The sequence below is a fragment of the Amphiura filiformis genome, chromosome 13 (assembly GCF_039555335.1).
Source record: "Amphiura filiformis chromosome 13, Afil_fr2py, whole genome shotgun sequence".
NCBI classification, from domain to species: Eukaryota; Metazoa; Echinodermata; class Ophiuroidea; order Amphilepidida; family Amphiuridae; genus Amphiura; species Amphiura filiformis.
Genome location: NC_092640.1, coordinates 40,368,851 through 40,383,394, shown reverse-complemented (window position 1 = coordinate 40,383,394; position 14,544 = coordinate 40,368,851). Strand labels below are relative to the sequence as shown.

The window sequence follows — 14,544 nt, the reverse complement described above, 5'->3', positions numbered from 1 at the left end:
CGGTGACTGAAAAGATCAGATGTGAAAATCTATCAATTGCACACAAATTAATACAAATGTAATAGCCAGAGTATGCAAAATGGGCAAGTGGGTGGACTACGGAAAAGTGTAGTATATGATGGGATTATGGATATGTCAAAAGTAAACAGTTTTGATAAACTATATTGTAATGAAAATGTGGAAATGAAAATGTAATTCTTCCTTCAAAACGAACAGATGAACTTTATCATTGAATGCTTACTAGAATTAAATTCACATTCACAGAATTTTGGGGTGGTCATTGTCACCGTACCCCAATGTACTCAGACAAGACGCTAAGACTAAATGCAAACTGGACCAGATAAGCTAATCCATGATGCTAAAAAGACTGGGTTCTCGATGCCAAACGAGTTTCCAAAACCCAACAGAAAACGGTGGAATTAAATTTGAAATAACATGACTTGTGTCTGGAGATGACTCGGGCTCAGGTCCACTGGTAACACCATACCAACAATGTCATGGCTGCCGTACTCAGTATCTTCCCGGAAGTTCAAGTACACTCAGGGCCGGATTTACCTTTTTGGGGGCCCTGGGCCAGACCAAAATTTGGAGGCCCCAAACGCACCGTGAGGAAGGCATGTGCACTCAAGTAGCCAAGTTTTTAGATTCTACTAGGATATTTGCGCGCGTAGCGCGCAAAAAATTTCAATTTTAGACTATTTTTTCCCTACTTGAAGCTGAATTTCGCTATATAACAGGCCAGTGCGCGAGAAGCGCGCAAAATTTTGCAATTTTTGTACCCTATTTTGGCCCAAAACATGGTGTTTTTCGGCTAAAATGGAAGATGCACACTGCACAGAGCAATTTTGGGGGCCCCCAAAATTTGGGGGCCCTGGGCCCGGGCCCATCTGGCCCTATGGTAAATCCGGCCCTGAGTACACTTGAAGTTCATTTGCTCTCAGCAGCAAATACATAGTTATTGAAGATAAACGCGCAAGCACACAACTAAACTTTATCTCAGCACCCAAGTTGCTAAGTGATAAAATATATAAAATTTTGGTGTCACAACCCTGTGGGTAAAATATGAGCTCCACTACATGATGTTAATTTACCGGTAAATTAACAATGGCGGTAAATTACCGGTAAATTACGGTAAATTACCGGTAAAAATGGTAAAATAAGTAGATTATAAAAGAGCTTATTAATGGCCGATAAAAACTCAATTCTCTTCATATTAGGAGTTAAATAGATACTTAAACACAGTCCTGTTTTGTAGAATACACCTTTCCAAAGGAAAATCAGCTTCATAAATAAAGCTGAAGTTGAAAGAAGTGAAACAAAAGTCACGTAGTCTTTATGTACATTTTAAGAAAGTGTTTTAATGTTTTGTCTCATAACAAGACACAGACACAGAGCCTGTAGACCACTCGGCACTGCACTATACTTATCTTAGATCATGGTAGAAACACTTACATGGAGAGCAGAGCACATGTATCACCTGATTTGTGCAATAATTACAGTCCTCCCCAAATATGGATCAAATCATGTTTATTTATTAACCAAATAAAGAATATGATCATACTACTTGACCAATGGCAATGGGGCTGCCTTGGGGCATGCAGGGGATAGATCTGGATGAGCACAACATGCAGGACATGTGCTATGTATGTAGGGAGACATGGAGACTTTTTCAAGCCCTACAGGACTGAATGGAAATTTAATATAGGCTGGGGGATAAGGGTTGCTGCTTTCAGTGCTTTCAAAATTTCATTAGCCTGATATAATCTTGTTAATATAGAAGCTTTAATATATGAAAGTTTTGAGGTGGTATTGTTTCATTTCTTGCTTTATATGAATGTTAAATTAAAAATTTAAATGTAAAAAAATGCAAGTTACAACTTCAAGAACATGCTGATCATCAGCTACATTATGCACAATCGCTGACACTTTCTCGAGTTGCTACTTTAGTTCACTATATAGTACATTATGGGCAGTAATAGCACCTGTAGGTCTAGAAAATCATTATTTCAAGTAAGTTGAACAAATATGGGAAATAAACTCATTATTTCGGCTAAAAATGGACAAAAACCCTTCCTGACAGTTATTACTAATATTCACAAAGCATTTTGGGTAAAGAATAACAAAACTTTAATTTGATGGAAATCTTTTTTTTATATTTCAATGTTTATAATTTTTATTCATTTCAGCAAACAAATTAAGACAATCAACAACAAATCATAACAAGGCAGCAAGAAATATTAGTAATACAAAGATATGCAGTCGACACTACCCAAACATTCTCAGTTACATAATAAAATAATCAATTCAAAGTATAGACCTCTGGCAAGGCAACCGTTACTTAAAGTTTCACGGAATACCCTCACTTACGATCACTGGGTAAACCTATCATCCGTCTGATGTCCGGTTTACCCAATGATCGTAAGTGAGGGTATTCCGTGAAACTTTAAGTAACGGTTGCCTTGCCAGAGGTCTATACTTTGAATTTGTTTCTATAGCTCACCTGTAATGGGTTTTAGCACCCTAAATTCCAAAGTTAGTCACTTGTAAAGTATACTTGTTATAATAAAATAACCATATCAGTCCCGAAATAAATAATACAGTTACAAATTCCTAAAAAATACAAGCTAAAACTGAAACTAATATCATTAGATGTCAAATCTCCATTTACGAAAGTGGCAAGGGAGTTTGTTTTTCTTCTTAGCAATGAAATACTCTGTTTCTCTATTTATTTTAATAAAAGCCTTGAGACCAATACTGGTGGGAGATTTGCTTTCACATTTACATACATAAATATAATATTTCACACTCAAGAACAAGTATGTCAAAAACATGTCATCGGGCACCCCAAAAATTTTATCAAATGTTGAGATATCAAAGTCAATATCATCTTTATTTCTAATAGTTTTAACCATATCATCCCAAAGGGGCTTGATGATCTCACAATCACAAAAAACATGGGTTATTGTTTCAGGCATCTTATTACAAACGGAACATTCCGGAGAATCGCTCAAAACAAAAAATCATTGAAAGCAATAGCTTTGTGAAAGATTTTAAAATAAAATGAACGAAATCGAGAATCAATTGAACATTTAAAATTACGAAGATGAATTTGTTCCCATTCCAAGTCCTCAGGGTCATTAACAAACTCATTCCAAAAACACACCCGCTTTTCAGGAACACATTTCTCAATCATGATAGAATAAGCATATCGAGGAGTTTTTGGAGCTTGGATAAGGTTATCAACCAGATTATTAAATATCTCAGAACTAGAAATATCAAAGTTTGGATTATCAATCCAAGAAGAGGGAACATTTTTCATAAAAAAATTAAATTTCTTCCTATCACGATTAGAAATATCAAAATCAAGAATTAATTTTTCAAACAATTTACTACCTGGATGGGGAGGATTAAGTAAATCATCAACATACACAATACCTTTATCACACCAGTCTTCATAGTAAAAATACTGTTTAGATTTTGATCGAATATTTCTGTTCAACCACAAAGATTGGCAAGGCCCAAGATCTGAAAAGGGAATGCCAAAACTGAGGTTCACGCCATTTTCACGGAAAACATACCACGTCCTGAGTGAATCGGCCAATTGAGTACCATGAAGCTTATTTAATACACTTTCTGGAGCATAAGATTTCCATAAAATATCACCATACATACGATTTAATACAGATAACTCAATTGTTTTCCAAAAACTGTTAAAAGTTATTATCAAGGAGTAATTTAACCCAATACATTTTTTTAGCCAAGGCAAAAGTATAGGGATCAATCATACGAAGGTCACACAGAGAAAAATCATTGCACACACATTTTCTTTTGACTCTATCATTATCACCATTTCAAATGAACTTGAAAAACAATTTGTTAAGTTCTTTAAAGAAAGAATTGGGAATTTTGATACTCAAAACTGAAAAAAGGTAGAGCAGCTGAGGCAAAAGAAGTGTTTTAATAACACAAATTTTTCCAATCATAGAAAGATTTCTAGCGCGCCAGCAATTTAAGGTTCCCTCAATCTGTTTCAGTTTAACCTTATAATTATGATCAAACATTGACTTAAAATTCAGAGAGAAATTAATACCCAGCGTTTTAAAATCACTAGATCTCCAAAGAAGACCCTGCCCAGAAAAAGGATGATTTAAAGAACCTTTCTTCGAGCCAATCCAAATAGCTTCAGATTTGGTGAGATTAATTTTACAGCCAGAACAAGTCGCAAATTTTTGTAAAGTCTCAAAAAGGTTGCTAAAGGAATCAGGCGAACCATCCAGAAAACAAGTTGAGTCATCTGCTAACAATGAAAATTTTAACTCTCTCTCCTTAATAGGAATACCCTTAATGTTAACATTCTGGCGAATAGCAAGTGCCATTGTTTCAATAACCATCAGAAATAAATAAGGAGATATAGGACAGCCCTGAAAAATTCCTTTATCCATTATGATGGGATTTGTGAAAAACCCATTATTAACAACATAACTTTTTCTTTGAGAATAAAGAGTTTTAATCCAGTGAATAAAATGTTCACCAAAATTTAAATGTTTCAAGACTTGCAGTAAAATTCATGGCTGACACTATCAAAAGCTTTCTCAATATCTAAGAGAAGGATTGCACCTGGGATTTCATTAATATTAGTAAATTCAATGATATCCATAATTAAACGAATATTATTATCAATATATCTTCCTTTAAGAAAGCCAGATTGATCAGGATTAATAAGATGGGTCAAATACTTGTTTAAACGGTTTGCCAAAGTCTTTCTAAGGATTTTATAAACTGTCAACAGTGAAATGGGTCTATAGTTTTTAATATAAATGGGATCTTTATCTTTCTTAGAGAGTAATGTAATAATACCATATCTTTGAGACTGAGACATGACACCATTCTCCATAGAGAAATTAAATGAATTAAATAAGATATCTGATATATCAGGCCAAAACACAATATAAAATTCAGTTGGTAAACCATCATAACCTGGAGTCTTGCTTTGATTCATAGAAACAAGGGTGTTATACAATTCCTGTTTTGAAATGGGCTGCTCAAGGAGTTGTTTATAATCATCATCTAATTTAGGGATTTCAATACTTTCAAGAAACTCCTCAATGTTACTATTATCAGTTTGCCCATTATTTTGCTTGGAGTAAAGATGCTGGTAAAAAGGGTGAATTTCAATCATAATATCAGCTGACTTAGAAATTAAAGAATCACAATCATTTTTAATTCTCTGAATATTTTTCCTCTCAGAACACCTTTTCTCTACGTTACAAAAATACTTTGAACTTTTCTCACCTTCTTCCATCCAGCGAGTACGAGAACGAATAATTAGACCTCTTGTTTCAAAATCCAAAATTGTATTCAACTGGGCTTCAAGCTGATCCAATTGAGAAAATGAAGAATCATTGGATGTAGTACCACTAATTTGATTTTTGACCTTTTCAATTTCACCCAAAATCTTGTTTTTTTCTCAGCATTTCTTACTTTCTTTTTCCTTGCACTGTATTCCATACAAACACCTGTGATCGTACATTTTAAAGTGTCCCATAAAATGTTAGGATTACATTCATCATCTTTATGAATATTTTTAAAGTCTTGAATTTTCTCTTTCACCAAATTAACGAAATCGGCATCATGATGTAAAAATTACAATTAAGTTTCCAGAACCCAGGCCCTTTAGTAGGCTGGCCATCATTAAATTGCAAAGTCAAAAGGTGTTCACTATACTACCAACTGAGTGATCTGACTGAATACCCGGAATTATTTTTGATTGGAGGCAATTATTGACCAAGTTATCAGAAACAAGGATAAATTCCAGTCTAGATAAGACCTTGGGAGAACGTTGGTGCATAGTGTATTGCTTCAAACGTGGATGAAAATTTCTCCAAATATCACATAAATCAAATTCATCCATCAAAACTGAAATCATTTCACTAGCCTTAACATTAGAGTGATTTTGTCTACCACCTTGATAATCAATTGAATGCAGCACTGCATTAAAATCACCACCAACAATCAAGGAGGAATAATTAAATTGGTCAACTTTGCCAAAAACTTCAAGGAAAAAAATCAGGGTCATCATTGTTAGGGCCATAAATATTAACCAAAACCAAGGGCAAACCATAAATAGAAATTGAAATAATCAAAAACCGCCCATTTGGGTCACTAAATAGAGAATGGAACACAATAGATACCGAATTACGAATTAAAATAACAACACCTCTACTATTCGAGGAATAACTAGAGAACCAAGCATTCTCACCCCATTGGTTCTTCCAAAAATTTTCATCCTCGGAAGAGGAATGCGTTTCTTGGAGAAAAATAATGTCACTACTGACTGAACGTAAATAATGAAAAACCTTTCTTCTTTTAATATGATCTTGCAATCCCCTACAATTAAAGGATGTTAATGTCAGTGGCATATTGAAGCATTACATAAAACCCTTACTTTATAAATCATATACAAATACATGCTGCAGCAAAGATTTATAACCTGATACAATATAGGACCTTCAATATGAATCAAAATACAAGTGAGATATTTTATAAATAATATGATGAGTAGAAGTGTGACTGCATGATCAAAAATTATAATACGTCTACATGTAAGATTATGTTTTACAAAGTGTGAAAACATTCTATACAAAGTGACTGTGGTTATGAATATGATCAAACAAATACAATACTGAAAATGACAGATCAGTAATTGAATAATACATGATTGCATATCTGAATTAGCAACTGCTGCATAATTGGTGAAGAAATTGGAAAAAGATTGGATCATTGGAAAAAACAAAAAAGGCAAAAAAGGAAACAAATTAAATTGCCAAAAAATGAAGGCGCAAAAAGCACCAAAAAAGCTTAGACCTCAAATCACACCCGGTATAAGCAAATGTGCAAAATGCGATGGCAAAACGGGGCAACCACGGGTCACACCCAAACCCAGCAGTGCAGCTAATAATTCTAAAAAAGCAATTGTAGATCAATCTCTGAACCCATATCATGGGAAAAAAATCAATCAATAAAGAAACCCCATGAGATGGGTCAGAGAAAAGGCCCACATGAGTTTCATAAAACCAAGAACAATAGAGCGGCCGCACGAAAGGTCACCAGACCAAATCCATGACAACAAACGTTGATTGCAAGTCCGCTAAAAAGCACCGAGCTTTAGAAAAATGGACAAATGTCATTTAAAATCATTAAAATATTATCAAAATGCTACTTCACTTCAGTACGCTTGTCTTCAACTTCCTGAACTCTTCCATTCTCATTTCTGTACAGCAGCTTTGCTGGATAGGCAAAAAATGGCTTCTTCTTATCATCTTTCAGCTTCATAAAGAGAGGCATCTTCTTCTTTCTCATCTGGAGTACAGTTTTTGATAAATCATCACTAACAAAGATCTTCCTCCTTTGAACATATTGTTTGACTTGAGTTTTTCCATCATAGCTTTTCTCACCTTTTCTCTTGCAATAAAGTTATTGAATCCAACATGGATCATTCTAGGCTTGGAGGTATCTCTGAACTTTCTTGTTGGTGTACGATGACACCTAGCAACTTCTTGATCCACCGCATGCTGGTTAATCCCAGCAAATTCAAATAGCTCTTTGACAGTGTCATTACAGTTTTCAGATTCACTTACTTCTGGAACCCCATATAATACGAGGTTATTCCGTCGGGATCGATTTTCAAGTTCATCCAACTTCTCTTTTAGAGCTTCATTTTCTTTCTCCAACTTATCAACATTATCCTTCAAAGCATTTATTTCAAAGTTCATACTGGCAATTTTCTGCTCATGATCATTAACCACAATCAAAAGGGGTTCAAAACGCTTCAAGCGTTCATCAAGGCGAGTGTCAAAATCAATAAACCACTGAGGTGGTCCCAACGGTCCAAACGCCAACGATCTTCTCGTATCATGAGTATCCATGGGGTCCGCCATATTGGATTGGTCGCCATGTTGTTGATCAGACTTCGCCTTCTTGTGCGCGGATGAAGACTTGGTAGGAGATCTCTCTGGTCTAAGATGGTCATTTGGAGGGCCCATATCGATCAAATTATTCCTGGTTGCTTTAAAATATTTAAAATTAAACAAAGTTGAAGAACATCGCCGGGTTTAGGGTGATTTTATAATGAAAGACAAAGGTAAAAACAATTTATCGCGTCTGACGTCATCTGTCAATCAAATTCGAGCACGGTTTGTTTACAAGTGTCGTGATGATGACTTGCTGAACGCAGATTTATAACCGGGCGCCTTATTGTTAATTTTGCACCTTTCGACATGCGAACCATCTCAAAAATTAGGTCTTTATAGTAGGAAACTTTCTTTGGCGAAGGCACCATGTCCACAATACCTAGAAAAGCTGCTTTTTGCCTTGTAAAAGTACGTAATTTTTCGCCATTTGCTGCTATTCCTTTTCTCCGATCAGCACCAGATAGATCGGTCTTCCTTTACGCGCTGATTAACCTGTGTAAACCAATCAAGGATCGTAATTGACAGTGACATCAGACGCGATAAATTGTTTTTATCTTTGTCTTTCATTATAGCGCACGAATCACTCCATACGTCTACCAGTAGTAGTGTGAACAGCGGCCTCCCAATTTGATGGAAATCTTATAAAAAGGCTTTAAGGTCTAGATAAGGTAGTAATTTCAAGCACGACATGAACTGAGAAATAGTTGTTAAGCTCATTTTATTTGTCTGTTTGTTTGTGTAGATGTCTGCAGTGGAGTTACCTGTATGAATGGAGGAAGGTGTGTGGTAAATGACAACTTCGAAGGTGTATGCAGGTATGTATCTGTTTGCATATTTCCCAAAACTACTAATTGGTTTCACAATTTTCAGTCTGGTTGTACAGAATACAATAGGTGATTATTTTTGACATTCGCCATCTGCCCAATGGATCTAGGTTGGTTGCATGTGCGAGTTTTTATCAAAAGAATTTCTTGAAAAATTTGTGCTCAATAAATGATTATAGTAACTCAATAATTACCATATGTTTGTAATCCAAATGCTAACAACTTTTGATGAAGAATAAATTCAGTGAATTAATTTAATAAAAAAATTAAAGCAATAATGTGCAATATTTCCATAAAGAATATATTATTATTTGTTTTCCATAAAATGTTAGTTTTCACTGATCACAACCATTATGTCTCCTTTCAATTTCAAGCCAAAGAAATGAGGTACGCTCGTAATACAAAGAAAATTGATATATCATTCCAGCACCCTATAACTATTGCTAATTCGTGTATTAGCTCGCCGATCGTTATTGAGCAGAGTTTTACGCTGCTGGGATGCATAAATAAGACGTATGATTTAATTCCTAACTTCACGTACAGTATAACGTATTTATTGATACACATACACATGCACAATGTGCATTGCACATACACATGCATGTTTCATCAATTACTCGACCGGTTAACACATTGAATAAAACTGGGATGATGGCTTCATTATAAAAACTTAAATTTTACTGTAATTAAAGCAGTTCATGCTTAGTCTTTCACATGGTATTTTGTACTACACCATAGGGCAGTTAAATACAATTGTGCAAAAAGTAGAATTTCAAGAAAAAAGGGAGTCGCTCTGGGGCAAATCAAACGTTATGACTTTATTTGAGAGAGTGAACAAGTCAGGAGCATGGCGATGGAACCCAGTCACTTATGGTTAATAGTAAAGAGCTATTCCAGTATGTCACATCAACATTATAGTAAAGTTCGAGAAAATAGCCTAAGATTTCTAAAGCATAATATGCTTCAAGAGCATTAATGTAAAGGTATGTTCCATTAATTTAAAGGTATGTTCCTTTATACAGGAGCATTTTCATTTATAATGCTTATTGGATCTAAGAACATCATACCGTATTAAATTTTAAAAATGACAATTCGTTGTATGCTTCACATACTGTCATATCTCAAAAAGCTGCCGTGTGTGATTTTTATTATATTTTTTATTTCAAATTGTTGCTTTATATTTCAGCATTGCTTCTTTCATGAATGGACATGAGTTACTATTGTGATAATACTATAGTACGTTAAAATTAATACAAAGTTAATACAAAGTTACTTTTACAATGTTTCTCAACACAGTTAGATGACAATAATAATAAAAAATAACAAAGGGCAGCCTTTTGAGATAAAACAGTATGTGAAGCAGACAACAAATAATAGAATGTATGCAAAACCAAAACCATGAGATCCCCAATAAAGGAGTGCTTAACAACAACAAATGTAACCAGTAAATATTATTATTATTGTTTTGTAAATGTAAACAGTAACTACATGTATTGTTATTATTATTTTGTATATAAATGCAATTCGTAATAATTATAGCTGATTGATTATTATTATCTTCCAGGTGCCCTGATGGAATCAAAGAAGATACATGTGGTAAGCAAAGATGTTATGCCCAAAGATTACTAACTCAAAATTGCACTATACGTAATGCTATGGTAAATCTGCCCTCTTGGTTTGTCGCTCAGGGGGCCACAAAATGTTTAAAAAAAGTTTGCCGGTCGAATAGTAAAATAATCGGGAGGTACATTAAGTGGCCTCCATAAGCGACATACAAACATGACAAAGTCTGTACTCCTTAATATTACCTCGTTGATGGTAAGTCAAAGATGAGGTCTGTCCCAAAAAGTAATCAATGTGTTATTCAGTGGGCATGGTCTAGCTTGTAAACACAATATCTGATTGTACATTCACATGATTTTGGGTGCCATCTGTCAGGTTGGAGATGACCCTACATCATTGGACATGCCGATTCCTTCTTCTTCTCCTTATTAGTGCCAGCCTTGAGTATTATTGTACTGCATACAGACAAGCTGTGCTTATTTTTACTCTGGAACCTAGAGTAGATGAGTGTATTTTTGAAGTACAGTCAACAATACCGGGATGATCCCCTGCTCTTTCGAATAGCCTGTGATGTTAATGCATTAATATCAGAAATACATGTACATGGGACCGACAGCTTAAAGTGCCCTCCGAAGCACTAAGCAAGTAGAGTGAAGTGCCTTGCTCAAGGACACAAAGAGCCAGCCGAGCTCAAGCGGACCTACCTAGATTTTGAGATCCCTGGGATTCACAGTCCAACGCCGTAACCCCTCGCCACGCTCCTCTCCACAATTATTTTGGTAAGGGTGGGTTAGTTGCAAGTGGTGGTACTAAAAATATTGTGTTCACTCAAATTTCCCTCAAAATCTATATTTTCATACAAAAACTAAATTAGAATGAGAATAGACGATAAAAAATTCATGTACGGGCAGTACAACCATTATTTTTGGCCTAAGCATGTTATGACCCAAGCATGAGCTGCTATATGACCTGATTAACCTATTTATTCCTGTTGATAATTTGTGGGGCAGTTAGACAAAATATGTTATAATTATACAAATCCTAAAAATTGATATGTTAGTTTGAATATTTTAACAATTGTTGTTCCAGATATTTTTCAGAATGTGTCAGGTGGCTTGTCTGCAGGAGCAATTGTTGGCATAGTGATTGCATGCATTGTGTGCATCATCCTTGTCATCATCGTTATTGTGTGCTTTATGAAGCGCAACGCTGGTACTAAATGTGATCCAGAAGAGGACGCCAAGGAGCCAGGACTTGAACTAGCTACCAGTGGAGATGGCAGAGGAAAGGCTGGTGGAAGTGGTGGTGGAAAATTAAACAAAGCCATGGAACAGGATGAGAACACGAAACAAGATGACAAAGGAGGAAATGGTAGAGAAATGAATGAATATGTTGAAGTAGGAAATGATGGAAAAATGACTGACAGCAAGGGAGGGAGTGATGGGGAAAAGAATGACGGAGTAGGTGGTGTTGAGGTTAATAAAGAGGACGAAGGAAGGAACAAGGAGAGAAAGGATAAAGGAGGGAATGATGGTGGAAAGGATGAGAAAGAAGGTATAGATGAAGTGAATAAGAATGAAAATGATGAAGGAGAGAGTGGCGAGGAAAGGAAAGAGGACCAAGGGAGTAAAGATAGGGAAATGAACAAAGAGGACGAGGTTTGAAAATGATAGCAAACTTTTTTTATATTATCTCATGCTCAAAGGCAGCTTTTGTAAAGAATCATAAAATAAATATTGTACACAGAAATAGCTTGTATCGTAACACTATTTTGTACTACCGGTACTTGAAACATGTAAATGTGTATACTGATGTCAGTTATTGTGTATTCTGACAGTGAAATTTGGTCAAATTGTATGAGCATTTTTGCAAGTGTGGTGGTTGGTGAATGATTGATGGCCTAAGATAAGGTCAATTGTTTGGCCAAGGTCAGCTAGTAGAGGTAAACTCTTGATGACCTAGCAGCAAGTAACTCATGGGATAATTGTTGCAATGCACGGATTGACTTGAATTGCTTTTTCCCAGCCCTAGATCAGATCTATGACGTTAATAAACAGGAGGAATCCTGACATGGCAATCTCTAAAAGGGCGGGGTTCTTTAACTCCAATATGTAGGCCTATACTCAGAAAATGACCATTGAATGCACTTTATATGAGATTCATTATCCATGGTATGAGGTCAAACATTTTAGTATTTACTGTTGTGTGGAGCATAATTTGCCACAAGAAGTTGGATTATTATTTATACCAGTCTTCTGAGTGGTACAATAAATACGCGTATCGCAGCGTGTCGTCGAAGTACCTAGACAACTGCAATATTTAAAAGAATATAACATGCGCAGATGATGTGCGCGCATACGTTTCACTGATCGGCATTACACTCGCACTGCGTTTGTCAAATCAGTCAAAGTAAATTTCATTTTTCAGACTGATTCAATATATTTTGTTTGATACTAGAATATATTGCACTTAATAGAAAAATATTCTTGTATCCCGATATTATATAAATATAATTATTTAGGCTCATAAATGTATATATACTTTGATACTAAGAAATAGTGTACATGTAGTTGAAACTTTATAGTGGAATTATCTATTCAAACTTTGATGACACCTCTGTCACTTTGATGAAACAGGTGCCCTGTTAAATTTGATGCTGTATTGAGTTCAGATTTATTTGCTCATTGCATTTACCCCCACGAAATGGAATTTGTCCAGCGTGATGTCACTAGGTGTCACCGTATCTGGAACGTATAATACATAACTGTTTTCTCAGTTATTTGTGATGTTTTATAATGTAAAATGTTTGGTAATACTATGGGCCAAAGGCATGAATGAATTTAATAAACTTGAACTTGAACTTGAAAAACAGCTTTAATATAATCATGTCAAGAAAATGTATTTATCATAAAAAAATGATTATATATAGCACATTTTAGATATCAAATTATATGTGCACCAATTTGTAACTGATGTTTACTTTTGTTATGTACCGTAAATAGGGTTTGCAGGGACAGGTGTGAATAGCGTCAAACGTTTGAAAGTGTTCTGGGGCTCCATTTTCATACTGTGACGGAACCGAGGGGCTAGGTACTTAGGTAGCAAGTGGTTTAATTGGTGGGTTTGCCGGAGCTGGAATCTAAATCTAATCTAATCTGGAGGAGTCTAAAATACGCCACGCCAGAATGAATAAGAAAAATGTGTTAATATAATTATTTAACATATAAGGCCTACAAAAAATTAATTAAGTTATTTAGTACAAAATGAAAATTTGCGCATAGTGGTCCCGCGCGGCACCATGCCAATAGCAATGACACTTGCAAACGACATGGCACGCATGTATTGGATGAAAAATTAGGCAGTATGGCCCCGCTCGGCGCATGCCAATAAGTATAACAGATGCAAATGACACGCTCAAGTGTGCACATATTAATAATAATATTTTGAAAAATCAGTTTGGACGCAACTGAAAATTTGCGCATAGAGGCCCCTCTAGGTGCTGACCAGACCTTTGACAATGCATAACAAATGACACACCTGGGGTATGCATCGTTATGTATTCTCACTTTATCTTAAGATTACGGCATAATAAAACAATATAGATTCCAACAGACTGTGTGTTATAAAACAAAAGCACTATACAAACCATTAGGCCCCCACCATCAGGCCTTGGATTGAAATAAGATTTTAATCAAAACACTTATACTATGTAAACCCTGGGGTATTCAAGTTTGTTTTTGGTAGGGATGTGCTGATGAGAATTTGAAAGCAGAATCATCCATACATGTATGTTTATTTTCCAAGAAATTTGGACCCATTACTATATCAAAAGTCAAAATTTTAGGGAAATTAAAAAAACAAATTGAGCCATCAATATACCAAAATTGCCCCAGAAAAATGTGTCATTGATATACAGGGTGTCCCAGAATGATTTGTACCGTGTTTGCGAAAATAACTAAAAATAGAAGACGGGCAGTGTATATATTTTTGATACCAGCATTATAATGTTGGACATGTCTCCTACTTATTCTGTTAATTTCAGCACGCTACCTTTATTTGTTTTGGCGTGGCATGCAATAATGTAAAATCGATGAAAAACGACTCGCATACCTTTGAAAAATGGCACGATACGATTAAATGAAGAACGTGGGATGTTTGGCACAGCATTTCGACGACAACTACTGTTG

The 14,544-nt window shown here is 35.4% G+C and overlaps 2 protein-coding genes across 2 annotated transcripts in view; one reads left to right on the top strand and one right to left on the bottom strand.

The window, feature by feature from the left end:
* LOC140168342 (scavenger receptor cysteine-rich domain-containing protein DMBT1-like) overlaps positions 1–14,266 on the top strand; it is a 71,007-nt gene extending 56,741 nt beyond the window's left edge. The window contains exons 16-18 of the mRNA XM_072191714.1: positions 8,713–8,785; positions 10,359–10,390; positions 11,447–14,266. Coding sequence (XP_072047815.1) covers positions 8,713–8,785; positions 10,359–10,390; positions 11,447–12,021 — 680 coding nt within the window. The 3' untranslated portion in view covers positions 12,022–14,266. The remainder of the gene's footprint in view (positions 1–8,712; positions 8,786–10,358; positions 10,391–11,446) is intronic.
* LOC140168345 (uncharacterized) lies at positions 2,589–4,442 on the bottom strand. Its single transcript, XM_072191717.1, is given in 3 exon segments — positions 2,589–3,010; positions 3,013–3,715; positions 3,717–4,442. Coding segments are annotated over 3 exon segments (1,794 nt in total). The 3' UTR covers positions 2,589–2,645.
* Positions 14,267–14,544: the final 278 nt, after the last annotated feature.